General features: G+C 36.4%; 1 protein-coding gene across 3 annotated transcripts in view; it reads right to left on the bottom strand.

Annotated features, from left to right (window-relative positions):
• Window positions 1-4,278: 4,278 nt before the first annotated feature.
• Window positions 4,279-21,021, bottom strand: part of LOC110104708 (isoleucine--tRNA ligase, chloroplastic/mitochondrial-like) — a 26,750-nt gene continuing 10,007 nt past the window's right edge. The window contains exons 4-11 of one of the 3 annotated variants that reach the window (XM_028698478.1): window positions 16,916-16,995; window positions 16,666-16,830; window positions 16,301-16,459; window positions 16,081-16,206; window positions 8,790-8,863; window positions 7,417-7,666; window positions 6,365-6,544; window positions 4,279-4,883 (exon numbers count right to left, since the gene is read on the bottom strand). In XM_028698478.1, coding sequence (XP_028554311.1) covers window positions 4,641-4,883; window positions 6,365-6,544; window positions 7,417-7,666; window positions 8,790-8,863; window positions 16,081-16,206; window positions 16,301-16,459; window positions 16,666-16,830; window positions 16,916-16,995 — 1,277 coding nt within the window. In that variant the 3' untranslated portion in view covers window positions 4,279-4,640. Of the gene's footprint in view, window positions 4,884-6,364; window positions 6,545-7,416; window positions 7,667-8,789; window positions 8,864-16,080; window positions 16,207-16,300; window positions 16,460-16,665; window positions 16,831-16,915; window positions 17,041-21,021 lie in introns of all 3 variants that reach the window. The other 2 variants (XM_028698477.1, XM_020833936.2) reach the window with 2 other exon arrangements.

Below are 21,021 nucleotides of genomic sequence, written 5' to 3'. Positions count from 1 at the left end.
GAGCATATTAGAAGATTCGAAGACTCATTTTGGGATCGATTCGCTCTCCCAAATCTCCTCGCCGTCCATTTGATCCGGCCGAGTCGAGAGCCACTCTCTTACCTCCCGGCATCGGGGAGGGGACACCGGGAGGCTGACGAAATTTTCTGAAAAATTTGAGACTTAGCCAAATTTTTGAAAGATTAGAGAAATGTGGACTGATTTAATTTGGAATTAATTATTAAATTAAAATTTAAATTTAATTATAATTATTTAATTAATTAATACAATCAACCAACAACAAGCAATCGTCTCAATCGACAATTATCGGCAATATGCAATCAACAGTGATCTTCCAATGATCATCGATAATGGTCGTCAAGTGGAGAATATGAAGACCTAATCTCCTCGCCGTTGATTCGTTCCGGTTGAGTCGAGCATATTCCTTACCTCCCGGCATCGGGGAGGGAACGCCGGGAGGTTGTCGAAATTTCCAGTGAAAGCAAGGGACTTAAAATTATATGAAATTGAGCTTTATTGAACAAAAGACTTGAACTAAAATTTAAACAATTAAAAGACCCTTACATTATGTAAAAAAAAATGAAATGACAATGAAGAATGATTTCTAAAATGATTGTGATTAAATGATATTCAAAAGCTATTTTAAAAGTCAAATTTAAATCATACAATCACTAAATCCAACATACATTGTATTGGGCTAAACTAATAAAATAACGGTTAAGTTCATAATTCAATGTTCGAATCAGACTTCTTGAGCATCTTCTTTGGTTTATGATATTGAGATCCCTTCATATATAACCAAAGTTGTCAAAAGATGATTAAATTTTCAATTGACAAAGTTCTTTGGAAAATTAATAAGACGCACTAAAATTTACCTTTAAATGGAAGCAAGAGAATTTGTAGTGTGCTCTATGATTATGCTACAGGTATAAATGAGAAGCTCATACAAAATAAATTAGCATGTCTTAGACTAGAAGCGGGGAACTTCTAGTTTGTGTTACCATTAACTTATAAGCAGGAGTAAGGGAATGATAGTGCACATAATTAGCATGCAAGTAGCACTAAGAAATTCATGACTAATGATGTAGCCTGCTCACAAGTAAGAACACAAATCTCGTAGCATCTGTTGAGCAAATCTCCTCTAGGAATTGTGTCAAATGACAATAAAGAAGATAAAATTATTTGAAATGCCAAAATACATCTTTTCTGAAGCAAAATTCATCGAAAGTAATGTCACCGGATCCGCAACATGTGTACAAGCGGACAGAGGCATTTGTATGCCCTTAAATGAAATCCCTGGCTATTTTCTAAGTAAAAATCACTTGCGCAATGGATCATATTTAAATATTTTAAAATGCCCCTTATGTATTAAATATGATCCATTGAACTAAATACATCCCTGCATGTGCTCCGGTCAACATGTTAAAGTACAAACATCAATGACCGAGAATGCTGCCCAGGGTCAAATACTATAACCTGCATGCGCTCCAATCATTACATATAAGTCCTAAATCTAATGATTTGAGAATGCTGCGCAGGCTAAATATTCAAGTTTCATTCTCCTCCTTGAAAGGACTGGAGTTGACACAATTTGAAATATAAAATGCCTCCCAAAATTCTACAAAAATATAAGTGACCTTCATGTCACCCCGATGATGGCCATGTTGATAGAAAATCTCAACCGGATGGGTTAAATCTTAAATCAAATAACAATTCAAATTCTTGAAATGAAATATATCACCTAAAAACTTAAAACTAAAAATCATCCACCTCCCGCAATTGTTTGTCTGGGGTGATAAATTTGAAACTAACCTCAGCTCACAAAGAGCGAATGAATATAGGGTGTATAACTATGATTCATCCTCAAATAGTCTCTTGCCAACAGGGACGTGGAACGTGCCCTCTGATCGGGTGATTTTGCAGCAAAATGACATCATTATATTACGATCACAGTCAAAGCCCGTATGTTCCCTAAAGGCGTCAAACCTTTGAGTTATGAATCATAGGGTATATTTGATAGGCATAAATCCCTCTATGAGCTAAGGTGGATTCAGACATATCGCCTTAGACAAACATCAACCCATGTCTACAAGGTATTCTTGGACGAAGCAACCCATGGCTGCCGATAAGATGTCTTCTGTTAGGTTGGGACGACTACCTCCTCTGACTGAGTAGACTAGGGATCATGACAGCCCGGGACGACGGAACCATAAGATCTTGATCGGGCTCGTCTTCATTCCCCCCACCACCAGTTTTAAGTTTATGGTGTTAAACTCTAAAATCCAAATTTCAAAATCTAAATCATAAGATCAAATTCAAAACCCTAAAACTATTGCTATTATACAATAGGTTTATGACCTATTCGACCCCTTTAATAACTAGCCTTAATCGAAAGTTCTCTCCGGTTATCAGGAGGGGTAATTAACTATAGGGGCTTGCGCCTATAGGAAACCAGAACTCAAATAAAAAAGTCCTCACAAAATGAGGGCAAAATCTCTGGTTAGTATCTTATCTAAAACCCAATCCGCCTTCTGAAATTCCCCCTAAACCTAATCTCATTAAAACTCTCTATCGCCTTCATCGTCACACAAAATAAATAAAAGAAAAATAAATTGATGGCACTGAGAGGCCGGGATCACACAAAATGAAATTTTTCGGAGCCCACAATGAGCGAGGGAGAGAAAACGAAAGGAACTCAAGAGAAAATATTACTCATGGGGCGGCCACGGAGCGAAGAGTAAGAGGAAGACGGAACACCCTAGCCACAAAATGAGACATCAGGTTCCACTCATTATCATAAATGACAAATCCCTACATATCATAATTTTATTGTTTTCTTTGAATTTCACATACTTTTTGTTAATATTTTCAATGAATTTATAATTTGTATAACTAAAATGTTTCTAACTAATATTTTCATGCAAATCATGCATTTAAATAATGAAATATGTGCATTTAGGAGCAATGAAAAAATAGTTTTGTGCTTTCTACTGAATATGCTGTAGTTAATTCCAAGGGGAGAAAAAAATGAAGGAATCATAAAATTAAAATTTATTAGATTTTTTCAAGTTTTATTTTGATGACAGGCAAACCATAAATATATGTTTGTATTTATTAAGGAGTAATCATAGGGATGCACAACCTCTTTAAACAATAATTAAAATAATAAAAATCATAGGGTTGTCTTTTATGAATCTTCATTTTCCATTATTTATGAATCTTCATGAGGTGATAAATATTCGAGATTAGTTGTTGAGTCTAGCTAAGATTGGCTTGAGCTCGATCAAGAGACAAACATGATTAGGATGAGACGAGTTTTCGAATCCCTTGGGTTGAGACATGTAGACAGTTTCGGATAAGGTTCCATGAAGAAAGGCATTTTCAACATCAAGTTGTTGAATTTGTCAACCATGATGTAAAGTCACAGTTAGAAGAATGCGAATAGTGGGAAGTTTGGCAACAAGGCTAAAAGTTTCATCGTAGTCAATTCCGTATTCTTGCTGATTTCTGAGAGCAACGAGCCGTGCTTTATAGCGAGCAATGGATCCATCGGAATGAAGTTTAGCTCTATAGGTCCACTTGCAACCAAGATGAAAGCATGAGACTTAGCTCACTTTATAGCTCACACCTATTGAAATTTATTTTGATATTTCCCAAAAAAAAAAATATATATTTTGAAGATTATTTGTATTTCAAAATTAGGCTCGAATAATAATTAAAGATATATTGATCAAAATTTAAAGACGATTCAATTAATATATTTTTATAGATGAGGCATGTCATTCCCATAAAAAATTATAATACTCCATCAAATGATTCTTATTAATCACCCTTGATCATATCATAGTTTTGTTAACATATAGTACGGAAAAGATATTAGTATTGAGTGATACAAGACAAATCAAAATTAACTTCAAATTATTCTTATCGAGTACTTATTTCAATTATTAAGCACACAAAATTTGGATAATTTTGGACTCTCAAATGGACTCATAAAATTTGCAATTATGCTTGATTTAAGGTTATTCGAGAAAAAATAAAATATTTTGGTATAAAAAAGACATCTCACCAAGACACTCGTTTCGCTACTATATTCGCTAAAAATAGAATTTAAAATTTTATTTTGGGACAGCTTTTTTACTGCTTTCTAAAGCATTTTTTAAATACCAAAATTTCTAAATCAAGAAATTTCACTCTGAGACTCGTTACATGCATAAAAATATGATTATTTGGAGTTGAAATGCAACTTGAAGCAAAAACATATGAAATCATAAAACAGGTAAAAAAAAACAAAATGTTTTATTAATTTAGTCATCAACAAAATCCCTTACAATAAAATCAACAGCTTGACATTACAACCATTAATAGGCAATTGAATGCTCAGAATTCCTAATTTAGTCAATTAAAACATTCACAGTACAATAAAAGCTCATGAATGCTTTTCTCTCCCATTAAATATGATTTATCTTATCATTTTTTTTTATTTTTACATGCTTATTAAGTTTAGAATCTTATCAAATAAAAGTAATTTACCTTAACAAGAATTCATGAAGAATGGGACTAATAAAACCGACTTTAAATAATTGGGATCAGAAAAAAGAAGCTGACGAATTCAAAGCACTTCTAACCTTTTAAAGATCTCAGCAAACCTGAGCTGAAGCTTGAAGTGGTTGGCTGTCACCGATCACTGCATTACAGCGAGAACAGAGGGTAGGGTGCTCAGAAAACATACCAACATTAGGAGAATAGTTCCAGCACCTCTCGCATTTCATGCCATCAGCACGAGACACGCCAATCCAGACCTCAATATTTGCCTGAATGGTGTAGGATCCAGTATACTGGACGGTTTGAACCATCTCATCAAGGCCAGCCAAAACCTCAACCTACAGGGTCCAAAGCGACATCTCATCGGTAAGAAAAGTTTACTTCAAAATGAAGGAACATATCAAATAAAATGTGAACTCTTATGAAAATAATCAAAAACAACCTTGGCAGTTTTTTCGAGTGAACTACTATTAGGATTCAGAAACGAGTTAGGCTTCGTTTGGGACGCTTTTATACTGCTTCTTAAAGCAGCTTTTTAGTAGAATACTAAAAAGCTGTTTTAAGAAGTAGTAAAAAAACTGTCCCAAACAAAGCCTTAGACTTCGTTTGGGACGGCTTTCTTTCTGCTTCTTAAAGCAGCTTCCTATTACAAAAATTTAATTTTTATATTAAGAAGCTGCTTTAAGAAGCAATAAGAAAGCTGTCCCAAACGAAGCCTTAATCTCCTTCGAAAAATAGGTACATGTTCACTTGTCCAAGGTATTCTAAAGAAATAATTTTTCAAAGGGCAATTGAAGTTGTGAATGGCTTCGGATAGTTGTACATGAATTTGATTTGTTGAGTGAACCAAGACGGACTAGAAGCTGCAATTCACTTTTTTTCACATTGCTACATACTCAGCTTCATCCTGAAATAGGTGCTTTGGCTTCTATCAAAACCATTCAAAGCAAAAACAAAATAAAAATGTATTCGAGATCCAACCAATGCAAGCTCTGGAAGGGGTTGATATATTCAGTCTTTTCCCTAGATTTATAGAGATTATTTTTCATGACTGAAATCTTGGACCCTAGATTATATTAGAAGTTTTAACAGCTGTTCCAAACCAACCTTGAAACACCCACCACAAAAAAACTAAATGCTCATAAGCATGAAAAAGCACACCATTGCTTTAGGCCTTCCTTCTAGGGGCATCAATATTTGACATGACTCAAAAATCCGACTCGAAACCGACCCGAATATTCCGGGTTAGGGTCAACACGGACCCGAAACGGGTCAGGTTCGGGTGCAAATCGACCCGTTTCAAAAACTGGGTCGGATTCGGGTTGAGTCAGTAACCTGAAATTAACCCATTTTTGACCCAGAAGCCCGATATTGACTCATTTTGACCTAAAAATAGGAGATTTACCCGTTCTTTGACCCGAAAACCAACTATTTTTGGTCAGCCCCAGGTCATTTGGGTCGTGTCGGGTTGACCCGGATCCGAAGCGGGTCGGGTTCGAGTCCAAAAAACCGACCCATTTGCAAAAAAATGGGTCGAGGGTTTAGGTTGAGCTGAATAGTGCAGGGTCAGTTCCAGGTTCGACCAGAACCCGACCGGTGATCCGAAATTGACACCCCTACTTCCTTCCCCAAACGAAACCATAGAATAGGCCATCTTTGGATAGAAAGCTTAATTCTCAAGCAGCTGCTCTCCAGTCTCGATAGCCCCACCACATGGCATTTTCAGCATGTTTAAAGCATTCTCCAAGTAAATGTATTTTCAGTCTAAGATTAAATTTCCATGGAAGATAAGAAGCCACGGTTTTTAAAAGAATTTTACCTGTGATGTTATAAATATACGATGCAAAGAATCTGCCTCATGCATTGCCCCACACATTTCCTGTAGTTGGGAGGAAGTAGCCGCGTCAGAAGTATAGATGTAAACCTTTGCTTCTAAGCTAGAACCAATCAGTTTCCCTCCACGAGCAACCTCAAGAACTTTATTAACCTCAGATCTCAACTGGAAAAGATTATTAAAAGAAATTAAGAGAGAGAGATATGCACGGCGCAGGATATGCTAGCATATTACTAACTACTACTGATACCTCTAAATACTTCATACTACATTTGATAGCCTCTTTGAATTCATTCAAATAGAAGAAGTGATATACACTTTATATCATTTGATCAAATATAGTACGGAGTGAATAATAATTCCACAATAAAAATGTTTCAAGGCAATTTATCTGACATCCTACAGCCGAAAGACAGTTGTTCAATGTTATAGATAAGTTGCACAAAAAACTCCAAGTGGTCTTTCTATGAATGTTGGCACAATGAATGCTAGAAATCAATGCTAGGCAATCTACATTTAAGTTTAGTTTCTAAGATACTCAAAAAGATAGTCGTTGGGAAAAGGGATAGAAAGAAAAGCAGGCAAAAACAAAGTAAAAAATGATTCAAACTTCAACAATGTAATTGCCCAGAATTAATTACCAAGCAATACTACTTTACCATACAATGAAAGGTTTGTAGATCCTTTGTCACAAACAATTGGAAAATAAAATATTGGACAGGAAAAGAAATCTACCAACATCATTAATCGTAAAGTCTGGAAATGGATTAAGCATTCAGAAAACAGAGCATGGAAATACTTCTGCATTCTTGAATCTGATTTCAACCCATGTGCTTAAATTTTGGGGTTTCTATTTCAGCTAAAGAAAAAGAAAATGCAAGTCAACCATTTCTATCACAAACAAGAACTAAAAAATTAAGGTTTCAAAGCATAGCGCAATGCCATTCTATAGTCTACCAAACCAAGAAAATTCTCAAATCTTTCAGAATCATGAAGGAGGATAATTATGAAAGACAAAGTTCAAAAAATTTGGCTACCTCAAGAATTGAACCCCAGAAATCTGCTTCTGAAGCTGGCATTGAAAGCCATCTTTCATTTAGATCAGACCACCTCAGATCAAAAACATATCTTGCTATAGAACCATTATCCATTACATGTTCAAATGGAAGGTTTTGCCAAGCATCTTCAGCCAGATGTGGCAATATTGGAGCTATCATTTGAATGATCGAAAGCAAGTGAGCTGCAAGAACTGTTTGGCAACTTCTCCTTGTAAAACTAGTTGAACCTCTAAAAGAAATCAACTTCGTTAGAACAAATAAAAAAGGTTGGTAATTTTGAAGAATAAAATTGAAAAGAGTTTCCCATAGGACCCATACAATGAATAGTACTTATAATGAAAAATGAGGTATCTATGATCTTCAACATAAAACAGAAAACACTTCATCGAGTGCCAGAACATATTCATTCCTTCTACACTAATATTTGAGCACATAACTTATTTTTCTGTTACTCCAAAATACTTAATATTTCTTTAACATATAACTTATCTAATTTGTTTTCCTATTATACCCAGCTCTATATTATTATATGATTTCTTATCGTTCTATATATGAATGCCCACTCAAAAGGCTGGAGGAAATTCTTCTTTTCATTCCTTAAGAGGCCAAAAGAAGCTCCCTTTTTTTCTTTACGATAGAGGGATGCTGATTTCTAATAATAACGAGATGTAGAATAAAAATAGGGTGGAAAAAAGGATTTAAGTCATTTGATAAGCTCTGACCGATGTTCAAGCACTCTAGGTATATCAATTGTAGTTATCTAATTTCAGCCTTAAAATGTTGACATGGCTCGCCAATAAAAGATGGCAATCTCTCCTTCCGAGTCTATTTCACTTTTAACATATTAGATGGCAACCTCCATTGTGTAAGAATTTATCCTCCTTTGGCCCGAAATCATTTAAAAGGCTCTCATAAGAAGAAAACTTCAAAATGCTAATTGACAAGAAAAACATTTCCTAAGCTTTCCACTAGAAAAAGGTATCTAAAATAGGATTAAATTTATGTGTGATTTGTAAGGAAACAATGCATTATCACTTCATGTTATTCTATATCAATAATTGGTGAGCCCGTCCTAGTTTGCTAAAGGAAATCCTCAGCTCAATGACAAGTATAAGCTCTCCTTATAGTTCAAATTTGTGATAGTTAATTTTCATGAGTTGATCAATAAATTGAAATATCGAGAGAACTCCCAACCTTCCATGTGTGATAGAAGTTAAAAAAGTGATATCCCCCAATAGATAAAGAATTCTAAAAGCTTGAAGCAATGAATAAAATGACAAGGAGCAGAATGTTTGAAATATCAAAAACCTCCTTAATGGTAAAAGCATTAAGTGGATAGGGTATGGACGTACCCCACGTATAGGCGATCTTTGGCAACATCAAAGTAGAAGTTTGAAAGGTCGACAATGGCAAACCGTTGAAGAATCTAACATAAAGAAAATGGCATTGAAATAATATGTAAAAGTATCTAACATAAAGAATATGAAATTAAAATAATATATAAAAATCGAGATAACCATTACAATTGAATATTGAACAAATAAATTTTCTGAAGGTTGCAATACTATTAAATATTTATCAACCATCTATATAATCATAATTAGAATTCAGAAATTACACCTAGTCGTATAATATTTTTCCAGGTAGGTCACAATCTATATGAAATGTTTTAAGAGCTTGAAGGACCAAATGGAAAAAATTTAAATAAGGTGGGCCTAAACTGTACTTGTAGCATACTTCTGCAAGGAGTTCACCCACAGAATAAGAAAAATTCAACAAAAAATGACACATAAGCACCACCAACTGCCCCACTTTCAGAGATAAGCAGATAGAAACTCCAAACATGTAACGAATTTCAATTTGTCACAAGGTCTCTATTTTGAAAGGATTGCTTTTTTATTCATCAAAAACGAAAGCCCATATGCTATGAATATAGTAGCAGCTTCAAAATAATAATAAAATCTATCAGAACTGGTATTACCTCCTCAGGGAAGATTATCAGATGCCAATTTTATAAAAAAAAAAGGCAAATAAAAAAGAGAACAGCTTTTGTAAGTGTCTTTACATATTTTATGCAGCAAGGTACCAACACACTTGGTGAGATGATATCCTCCCTTCCTCTCTCCCTCTCCCTCTCACTCCCATTCAAATTTCACTCTACATTCAAAATCACAACTTACCCAACTCATATCATTAGATTTCTCCATCCTCAAAAATTTCAAAATTCCAATCCAACGTTCTCCCTAACCTTAAATGCAAATAGCTTGACCGCATCTTTCAAATTGAAATCATCAATTAACCCAAAAAGCAGTAATCAACTTTCAAAGGCCTAGTAGAAAGTGAAAACACAAACCAACCTTTTACATCTCACAATAGTTTATCCCTAAGATATTTTTCTAAATCAATTATTTTTCACAAAAACAATCATCGCTCGCTCGTTTGATCGAGAATGCTAACTAAGGCCTCTTTCTAACTAGAAAAGTAAATTATTTATCAAGTCAATTGCAATTAAAAACAACCCAATCCTGCAAGCCCCACACCCTAGCTTGAAAACAATCAAGATTAACCCCAAATAATCCAACCCATCCCAACCCAATCGAACTAGCCCAACCCGACTAACCATACAATTATATCTACTTCATCAATCCAACTATTTTGAATCATATGCCCAAATGGGAATTTTTTTTTTTTTTTGTTCAATTAGTTTATTAATGTGCATAAGAAACTTCAAAGTTTCAAGGACATTCTTCTAGAGCTTACTATGTAATAGTGTTTCACAACGATTTAGATCATGAATCTTTTGCTATTATTGTTACAAATGTAGACAGCCCGCTTCTCTCACTTTCAAATGAATTTACTATAAGATGAAACTCCAAGTCATCAATCATCATCTTGATCTTAAGATTGATTTATTATTTGTTTCTTCCTCCCTAAGAAGAATTATTCGCGGATGAATTTTACTAACTCAACAAACGAATAGGGAACCTCCGATCCTTCCTCCAAAAGCTTCAACTTTCCAGTAAAATTCAGACAATCCACAATCGTTGATGGAGGTCAATCAAACTATTTCTAGCCCCTGCTCATGTCATTTATTTATGTGTATTTGTTTTTATTTTACATTCAATTTGTCTTTATTTGTCATATCTAAATAATTAGATGCAACATTTGTTCTTTAGGATTAATTTAGTTTTTCCTTATGAGAGTATGGATAACTTTGTCATCTGAATAAGTGTCTAATGGAAAGAGTGTCAAGAGTCATGAAATTAAAATCAAATTAATGAACTATATTGATTACTTGTTCCATGAAATTTTCAGTTCTTTAAAGACTTGAGGATTCACACTTCTTTTATGCTCTGAGAATTCAACTTGCCTTGAGATTTCAATGATATTCTATGACCTTCGCACCCATCCACCCTCTCCCTTTTCTCGTTCAATCTCCATAAATTATACAATTCCATTGCACATTTCAATCAAAGTGAGTTTTACCACAATGTAGCTTTGAAGATAAGAATCTTTGTGATAAGAACCTTCCGTGAAGATCATTGTTGAACCTAGGCAGCAAACCTATACAAGCTACTAAAAGAAAGTACTTCAGGAAAGTTTCTCCAATTTCATTGAAACCTGTGAAAGAAATTTGCAGGAAAAATCTCAATGAGGCAAAATGATCCCACTATAATTGTTGGGTATACTTTGATAGAGTCTTGAAACTAATTTCAAATATTCTGGATGATACTAGAATCAAACATCTTGAAACAACAATTAGCGCAAATAAAGTGATTTTTCTCACCATGATTATCTCTCAGTGATATGAATTTAAAAACGAATGGCGAGGTTGAACTCCATGAAGCATTGAAACTTCAGAAGAGATTTATGGTCGGCACATCATTTTGGTTCTAAGCAATAAACCTACATTAGCTATCAAAATAAAAGTTCTTGAAGAATGTTTCAATGGAAGTTAAATGAAACCGTGAACAAGATTTGATGCTAAAAATTCAACTTCATGAGGTAAAATAAATCAAGCAGACGAGTGATGTCAAATAGCATAGTCATTAATGATGATGAAATCAAACATCTTGCAATAGCATTTTGTGCCAATCATGGTTATTAGGGGGAATATTTGGTTAAAAGTAATTCAAGTGCAAATTAAATTAAATATATGAATTTTGAAAATTATGGTATTTGCTAGGAAAATCAAATGTAGAGTAAAATTCTAGTATTTAGAATTCACATCTAGTTCATTTTTAATGTATTTGAAATTGTATAAAGCATCGTTGACTAACATTACCACTACCACCTGTTAAAATCCCAGTCATCCCTTGACACTTAATCCCACGGCTAGGATGAGAATCCGTGCGAGGCTCATCTAGATCACGCCGATCTCTGTTAAATCCCAACCATCCCATAACACTTGATCCCACAGCTGATGTAGGCAAAGGGGGGGTCAAAATATTTTGAATTATAAATTTGGTGAGCTTCTAGGTCCTCTACTAGAATCAGCTCATTAATGTCTAGTAGAGAGCCTTTTTAGCTCATAAATTGAGGTTCATTCCCCCCATTTGTTGTCCCTTTGGTTCCCGTGGATGGCTCCTTGGTTCCCGTGGATGGCCCTTTGGTTCCCGTGCCTTGGCTCCTTGGTTCCCACGGTTGGCTGCTGGTTTTCCGTGCTGGGAAGAATTCCCGTGCCTTTGCCCCTTTGGTTTCACGGTTGGCTCCTCGGTTCCGTGGATGACTGTTCGGTTCTGCGGTTCCCTGCTTCTGCTTGGTTCCGTTCTGGGCTGCTCGGTTTTTGCAGTTCCCTGCTTGGTTCCGTGGACTTCCTTCTCTGTTTTTGTTGTAACGTTTGGGAATTGTTTTGTGGTTGTTGGCCATTCATTTCCCTCTTTTTATTTAAGGTATTTAATGAGTTTTAGGTGGTTGTTTGGCTTCCCTTATATACCTATATATAGGAGATATTTGTGGATGTTTTAAGTTTAGTTAAGAGAGTGAAGAATGTTATTTTTGGAATGGAAAAACTGAAGGTTTTTCTTGGAAAAGCTTGAGAGCTTTGTCCACTACTTCTGCTCTTTGAGAAAGCTTGCGAGCTTGTCTCTCTTCCGTCTCGGCTTCTAATCTCTTTCGTCTCTCCTCAAGTTTCATTCCACCAGTATCCTTCTTCTCAAAGCAATGATTGGCAAGCAACTTTAGGTGTTTTTATGTTTCCAAGTTTGTAAGGTGTTTATGTCCAAGTTTATGTGTCGTTTGTAAGGCCTTTTATAATATTAAAGTTGTGTTTTGTTTTGTGCAAGTGTTGTTGCTTTATCTTATGTAATTTTTGTAATGTTTTGAGTATCTTTTAAGTTATAGGAAGAGTATCATTTGCTTGCAAAAACCCGTGGATGGCCCTTTGGTTCCCGTGCCTTGGCTCCTTGGTTCCCACGATTGGCTGCTGGTTTTCCGTGCTGGGTGGCCTTTCTCATGCCTTGGTGTTTCGGTTCCGTGCGGGCCTCCTTGGCTTTTGCGGCTGCCTCTTCGGGTTCTCCCTAGGTTGCTTTTCCTTGGCTTTGATGCTTTGTTTCCTTAAGTTGACTGTTGGCTTTTCATCTCCCTCATTTAATTTAAGAATTTGAAGAGTTTTTGGGGCTGTTTGTATTCCCCTCTCATGTCTATAAATAGTAGTTGTTTGTGGCTGTTTTAGCAAGTGAAAATGTGATTTTTGGAAGCTATAACTTGCGGGTTTCTTCCTGGAAAAGCTTGCGAGCTTGTTCCATTCTCCTTCTCCTCTAGGAAAGCTTGCAAGCTTTTCCTCCTCCGTCTTGGCTTCTAACCTCTTTCGTCTCTCCGCAAGTGACCACCTCATCTGTATCCCTCTTCTTTTGGAAAGCAAGTTTAGGTTGTCTTATTTGAGTCATTTGTAAGAGTCTTTGTTTGTAAGTTGTTTTAATTTTAAGAGTTGTAAGTCTTTCATTTTATATAAGTAAAGTTTGTTTTGATCCTATTTTGTGCCCTTTTGTGTCTTTTCTATTATTTAGAAAAGTTTTTTCTTTTGTGATCAAAAATTTGGGGCCCTCTCCCAAATTTTTGATTGCATTAACGGCCAAGCTGATAATCTGTGGGAGGCTCACCAGGATCACGCCGATCTCCTTCCATATTTGGGTGGCTAATTTAGGAAGGATTATATTTAGGCAATTATGCATGATTATGTAGTTATTTGTTTCTTTATTAAGACATCTTGTATAGATCTATAAATAGGAATAGTTTTGTTTAATAAAATTAAGTCTTTCCCTCTCAAATTCTCTGAATTTAACATGGTATCAGAGACTTCATTGCCATGGTTGGAATTCCAAGTTTTTTTGTTGCTGGAATTTCTGAAGCGAATGCCCAGCCTTCCCATTAGAAATGAAAGGGATCGTATTCCGGCTTGTTCATTCCTATGTACGTCCAACCAAGAGGGGAGAGTACTTTATCTCAGTCTCTTTGTTTGATTAAGAGAGGCAAACTTCTAGTGCGTCTTGTCTGGAAGAGTTGAGCAAGAGCCCCGTGGTCTCTGTGTTCGATCAAGAGAGACGAACATCTCGTAAACCCCTCTCGTATGCGTGCAACCAAACAGGATGAGAGAGGCATGTGGCCAAAAGATTCAGTGTGTGTCTGGGAGCTGATTGAGCGAGATTGCGCTCACCGCTATGTATGATCAAGGATGAGCTGGTTCTTGCATTCTGCTTCCTACTAGTGTAAATCCAGAGCAATCGAGCAAGCGAGAAGGCTTCCCCTTTCGGTCTTCTGCGTGCGGCTAGAGAAGGAACACCCTCTCGTGCGTGCTTACCAAGTGGCTGAACCGAGTGAAGAAGAGGATCAAGAGAGAGAGCGAGAAAGAACTGCATGCGTGTGTGCCTAGGCTAGGATGACTGGCCCTCATGCTTGTGCTAGAGCCGAACCGAGCAAGGAACGAGCAGTTGAAGAGTTGCTATGCATGTGATCTAGATGGGTTGAATAGAACTGAGAGCCTCTTGAGCACGTGTTTGCTCTCGATTTTATGGATTTGGAAGAATTATTTATTAGCTTTATTGTTGTCCCACCATCGGCCTTCATTGTCGAAATTATGAGGAATACAAGTTCCCACCACCAGCCTTCATTGCCAGAATTATGAGGAATACATGTTCAAACCACTAGTCTTCATTGTCGAAATTTTGAGGAATACAAGTTCCCACCACCAGCCTCATTGTTGAAATTCTGAGGAATACAAGTTCCCACCATTGGACTTCATTGCTGGAATTATGAGGAATACAAGTTCCCACCACTCCTTCATTGTCGGAATTATGAGGAATATTGATCCTTTGCTTCCTTCGTGCGTCCAAGACCGAGAAGAGATTGAGCGAGAGAGCTCTTCTTGAGTATGTCTGGAAAGAGCTGAGGGTTCCCTCTCGTGCGGGTCTAAGCTCGGGACAAGCAAGAGTGTGAGACCTACCCTCCTTCCTTAGATCAGACTAGAAGGACCAGAGGCCTTACTTCCACATGTACCAGGTCGATCAAACAGGGATGTTCAGTTGGAATCGGACGACTAATTTGCCTTGGGCTAAAGGCTAGCTCGATCAGACGGTAGGAGATTTGTGTGGCAAGTGCTAAGCCGCTGGAGACATGTTTTTTTGCTACTATCCTTGAATCTTGCTAGAACCCTAAATTTTTTTCCTACTGTCGTGCCTTCATTGTCGGCTTTATCTTGTGGTTGTTATACTATCTATAACCAATGCAATCTTCATTGTTGCCCTGCTTAATATAACCTTCATTGCTACTCTTTGCCACCGCAATGTTTGAAGCTAATTTTTCCCAATGTTTAGACCAAATGGAGGGATCCATGAAGCACCAATAGACTTGATAACTCTACTTTTTTGTGACTAATTACCAATCTGGGAATGACATATATGTATTCCTCAGCTTGAGAGGGAATGTTAAAATCCTGACCGTCCCTTAACACTTGATCCCACGACCAGGATGGGAATCCGTGGGACAGTGGAAGACTCATCCAGATCATGTCGATCTCTTTTAAATCCTAGCCATCCCTTAACGCTTGATCCCACGGCCAAGATGAGAATCCGTGGGAGGCTCACCACGATCACGTCGATCTCCTTCTATATTTGGGTGGCTGATTTAAGAAGGATTATATTAAGACAATTATGCATGATTCAGTAGTTATTTATTTCTTTATTAAGACGGCTTGTATAGATCTATAAATAGGAATAGTTTTGTGTAATAAAATTAAGCATTTTCTCTCTCCAATTTTTTGAATTTAACAACACCCTAAACCCATCGCCGGGTGCCAATGCCACCCGTTGCTAGTAGTTGTTGCATCCAGGTTTTACACTGAATTAATTTTACTACAAACTAAACACCAAGAAGGAAACTTCTACATTTATAGTGTGTTCAATCAATTAACTTAAAAATATTTTCAGTACACTATATTTATTTTACACCATATTCCTTTTACTCTGCATTCCTTTTTCAGCAAAAACAAAGTCCCTAAGAAAAAAATTCTCATTAATGAAACATTAATAGCCAACAAATGGGAATTTGTGTGAGAAAACTCAATTATTCCAACAGAATGAAGAAGACAGTTCAATTTTAAAAAGTTTGAGCACAGAGGAATAGCAGAATTCTCAAAGACAAATGTACCTGGAATATCTTGTAGAACTGATAATTATCATAACTATCCTTGACGATTTTTACTATATTTTCAAGCTGGTATAATGCATATTGATCAATCTTGGGGAGAGCATCATAAGAAATGGAATTTCCTGGCTGTAAAGCAGAGAACAAAATTACAAGCATAAGATAGCGTACATGATACAAGACAAAGAAATGGCAATTGAAGCACATATATGAAGAAGCTCACATCTACAAGCTGCACAAGCCTTTCACAAAACACATACAAAACATTCATGACAAGGAAATTGCACACCATTGTGTTCGTGAACCAGGTATTTTTACAGGAAGGGAGCGTTGTAATGAATTCATAGTGTGCCATGTAAATTGCAACCCAATCATGTGCCAACTACATAGTTGATAACTGAAGTGTTAAAAAGAAAATGGCACATGACTGACCATTATTCAAGAAAGCAACAAAATTCCTAAATAATAATATTTGATACTATAATGTTGAACAGCATAAACAATGAAAGAAAATTTCAGGGGAAAACAAGAGAGAGAGATATAACAAATTCCAAGGCAAGAAATACAAATATGACAGCATAAGCATACTTTCCAATCATGGAGATTTGATAGAAGATATCGAAGTGTTCCTCGAAATTTTCTGTATACATCAGACATCTGACGGAGTATCTGAGGACCAATCAGGACATCACCAGTATAATCCACACTAGATACCCAAAGGCGAAGAACGTCAGCTCCATAGCTAGGCTCATCCTGTAAATAAAAATCAAGGAACAAAAACTATCTTAAGTCACAAGAGACTGGAGCTAAACAAAACTGAAGCGAACAACCGACAAACCTTGTTCTTCCCTCCTGAAATGATGATTTCAGGATCAACGACATTACCAAGAGACTTGCTCATTTTTAGGCCCTTCTCATCTAATACAAAACCATGTGTGACAACACAAGCATATGGAGGCTTGCCTGAATGGAAAAAATAAATGTATAGGACCAAATTTAACTCTTTTTTTTTTCATTTGAAAGGGGTTGAGAAAGTGTACAATTACTAATAAAAATCAAATACTCCAAAGATCAGTAGAAATTCCTTAATTAAAAAAAAAAAGGTGCAACCAGTGTGTGAAGCTCCCTCTGATGCAGAGCCTATAGAGGGTTGATGTAAACAACCATATTCCTGAATAACAGAGAGGCTGTTTCCATGACTCAAATCTATAACCTATAGGTTATAATAGAGACAACAAATCATTATTCCAAGCCCACTCTCACATTATTTCTTAATTACATCAACTAAAAGGATGACAACGGGAAGCTGGTAAGGAATTTAAAAAACATTCTTTATTTTTGACAGAAGCCAACTACTTGCTTGATTAATGAATTCCATTTCATAGCATTGAGAAGAGTCAGGCTCAAGATTTTATCTTCTGGACTTGCTGCTCTTATCTTTCAAGTTCGTGGTTCTTCACATAATTGCACCATCCAGTTCATGCAAGTAATTAATGTTCTGCAAATTCGCTTCTGATTCTTTTTTTTTTTAACTCAAGCATTATTCACTAAAACTAACATATTGCACTTACAAATTTTCATCAAAAGCTAAAACAAAATACGAAATGCAACTTTACTAACTTTTGCTAATACAAAGCCAAGTATCACGTTAAACAGTGAAATTTATGAAATTGCCATATATCCAACGGTGTGAGAACTGTCACGTGAGCAGCTCTATTTTACTGAATTATTTATGTAACATATTTTACGTTTCTTTCCAATTAATTAATCGCTTTTTTGTTCTTTTTTTAACTTTGTAAATTATGGGCTCGTTTTTCAAGATGCAATTCCAATAGCAAGCTCAAAATGTGATGACATGTGAGCTTGAGATCAAACAGCTCAAATGAAAAAAAATAATAAAATAAGTTGTTGTAGAACATGTGATATGTCATCACCTAACAAAGCAAAACACAATGCTTTACAGTAAATTATACAATATCCTCTCTTCTTTTCTTAAAAATATTTTTTGCAGGATTCATAAAATATTTCCCAAACTTATAAAACAAAAGACTGCATCTCGGTTGCAAGATGTTCAACTCATGGCATCAAGTACTTAAAACAAAAAGACTGAGCTCCTACTTTCCAGGCCACAATAGCATTGACCCCGAAGTGCACATTGCCCTCAAAGGTACGTTGAGCACCAATTCAAACGGACGCTGAACATGACAACCAATCATCCAATACATGGCTGACTGATCAATAAAAGTTTAAATAGTAGAGGCTCAATATTACATCAAATCATCTAGCCTGCCTAAATTTATTTAGCGAGCACAAATCCCTAGCTGACCAATCCAAGAAAATCTAAATAATTTATGACAACAAGGGTGCTAATAGTTCACGTTTTCATTAGAGGAATGGTTTCAACTGCGGAGACTTGCAAAGAGAATGGCCCATCCCTCCCTACCTCCCTCTCAGGTAAAGAGATTTACAAAAATGAAGGTGAGCCCTCCCTCTTTCTCAGCTAGAGAGACTTACAAAATGAATGGTCCCTATATCCTTCCCTTAGTCCACATGTTCATTAGAATAATGCTCAAGTTGAAGAGATCCATAAAAGGAATGGTATCCATTAGTTCACATTATACCCCCCTCAATTCAACCTCTCTCAATAGAGAGAAATGAAGGAAAAAAATGGGACTTTGATCTCCTCAATCTCTAGATCTAGATCACACTAATATCTCGCTCTTTCTTGATAAAGAGAAAGAGAAAGAGCTTAGAAATGAGATGCTAATAGCCGCATCCCTGCTTATGGATATATAACTCTCATTCTTTCTTTTAGGAGAGAGACAAACACCATCATTTATGGAGATAAGAGGAAGGTGGATAGCGAGAAAAAGATGAGTGTAAACGATCCACATGGAATTAGCAAACAAAAAAGAAACTATATGAAGCCATTAAAATTCCAAAAAAAAAAAAAGATTAAATTTCTATAATGTTTTAATGATTGTTAATGATCTATGTTGCTCGCTTAGCAGTCACACTACACTTGATTAATGCATTAGATAATCAAGAGGGGTGAACAAACAAAACATCAAAGAGAGATGGAGAAAAAGTTGGGGGTTGGATTCATTGGAAAACTACTAGCCCCTGTTTCATTTATAGAAAGAGGGAGTGTGATGCATGCAAAGGGGGGGTTAAAACAATATGAGAATTTGTTTTGATCCTTGGGCTGCTAGTGCTCTCGGTTTGGGCCTTGTTTGCTTTGATTTGGAGCTAAATTTTGGGATCTACTTGGTTCTAGCTCATAAATGCTTAAGTTGTGACTTTAGCTCATTAATTCAAAAAGGTTTCTCTACTAATTTTAGCTCATTATGTGTGGAGAAGTTTGGCTTTTCCCCTTCCCCATGCTGCCTTCTCGGTTTCCTCCTTGCCCCCTCAGTTTCTCTTGGGCTTTTGTTGTTCCCGTGGCCCTGGCTGTTTTTCCTGTACCGGCTGTTCGTTCTCTGTGCTGGCTGGGTTTTCTGTGGCTGCTGGCTAGCTTTCCCGTGGCCTTTTTTCCCCTGTTTCCTGAGCCGGTTTGGGGCTGCTGTTTGGTGGCTATTGGCCTTTCTTTTCCCTAAATCTAATAGGTTTAATTAATGCTTTAAGGGGCTGTTTAGCTGCCTTCTTTTGGTCTATAAATAGTATATGTTTTGGAATAAAAAAAGTGTGTGATATAATGTGATTTTTGGATAAAAACCTGAGAGGTTTTTCTTCTTTGTTGGAAAAGCTTGCGAGCTTGTTCCATTTATCTCTTCTCTTCTTCTTGGGAATGCTTGCGAGCTTCTCCTATGTTTCGTCTTGGCTTCTAACATCTTCTTCTATCAGCAAGAATCCACCCCACTTGTATCTTTCTTCTCTCAATGGATGAATACAACTTTAGATGTTTTGTTTGAGTCGTTTGTAAGTGTCTTTTGTTGTATGGTCGTTTTATATGATATAAAGTTGTTTTTTTTTTTTTGTTATTTCAAAAGTGTCTTTATGTAATTTCTTTATCCTAGTAAGGAAATGTCTTTTCTAGTAAAAAATTAGGGCTGGCCTAATTTTTTGCTTATTTTTTATTATATCAATTTGGTATCAGAGCAAGTTCTTATCCCGGTTTGGCGAGTAAGTCTTGGTGAGTCATAGCAGTTGTTGTGTGTGTCATGTGAGCCTAGGTTTGTGTCTTTTAAGTTTTGTGTTTTTTTTTGTGTTTGAAAAAAATAATGAAAAACAACAAAATCAATGAATCAGAAGTGGGAGAAAATCAGCCAGGTGTTCCTGAATTTCAAATCCCTATGAACAGATGGGTTCCAACAGAAGGCGATTCAACAGATCCGATACAGAACAAATTATTCAAACTACAGATAAAGATGCATATGAGTACGGAAAATTATTTGAAGAAAAGGAAGCATCTGCAAGAACAATTCAAGCAAGAGCGAGATGAAATCCTGAAGAAGTATGAGGCAAAGATTCAAGAGTTAGATGCATTTTCACCGTCTCCTCGGATCAAATCAAAAGACAACTCATCCGGAGATGAGTTTTTCAAGTAGGGGAGTATCTGATGCATGCAAAGGGGGGTCAAAACAATATGAGAATTTGTTTTGATCCTTGGGCTGCTGGGGCTCTCGGTTTGGGCCTTGTTTGCTTTGATTTGGAGCTAATTGTTGGGATCTACTTGGTTCTAGCTCATAAATGCTTAAGTTGTGACTTTAGCTCATTAATTCAAAAAGGTTTCTCTACTAATTTCAGCTCATTATGTGTGAAAAAGTTTGGCTTTTCCCCTTCCCCATGCTGCCTTCTCGGTTTCCTCCTTGCCCCCTCAGTTTCTCTTGGGCTTTTGCTGTTCCCGTGGCCCTGGCTGTTTTTCATGTACCGGTTGTTCCTTCTTTGTGCTGGCTGACTTTCCTGTGGCCTTTTTTCCCTGTTTCCTGAGCCGGTTTGGGGCTG

Source organism: Dendrobium catenatum, unplaced genomic scaffold, assembly GCF_001605985.2.
Source record: "Dendrobium catenatum unplaced genomic scaffold, ASM160598v2 fragScaff_scaffold_1090, whole genome shotgun sequence".
Lineage (NCBI taxonomy): Eukaryota > Viridiplantae > Streptophyta > Magnoliopsida > Asparagales > Orchidaceae > Dendrobium > Dendrobium catenatum.
Note: the sequence above shows the minus strand (reverse complement) of the source record. Positions and strands in the feature narration are given on the sequence as shown.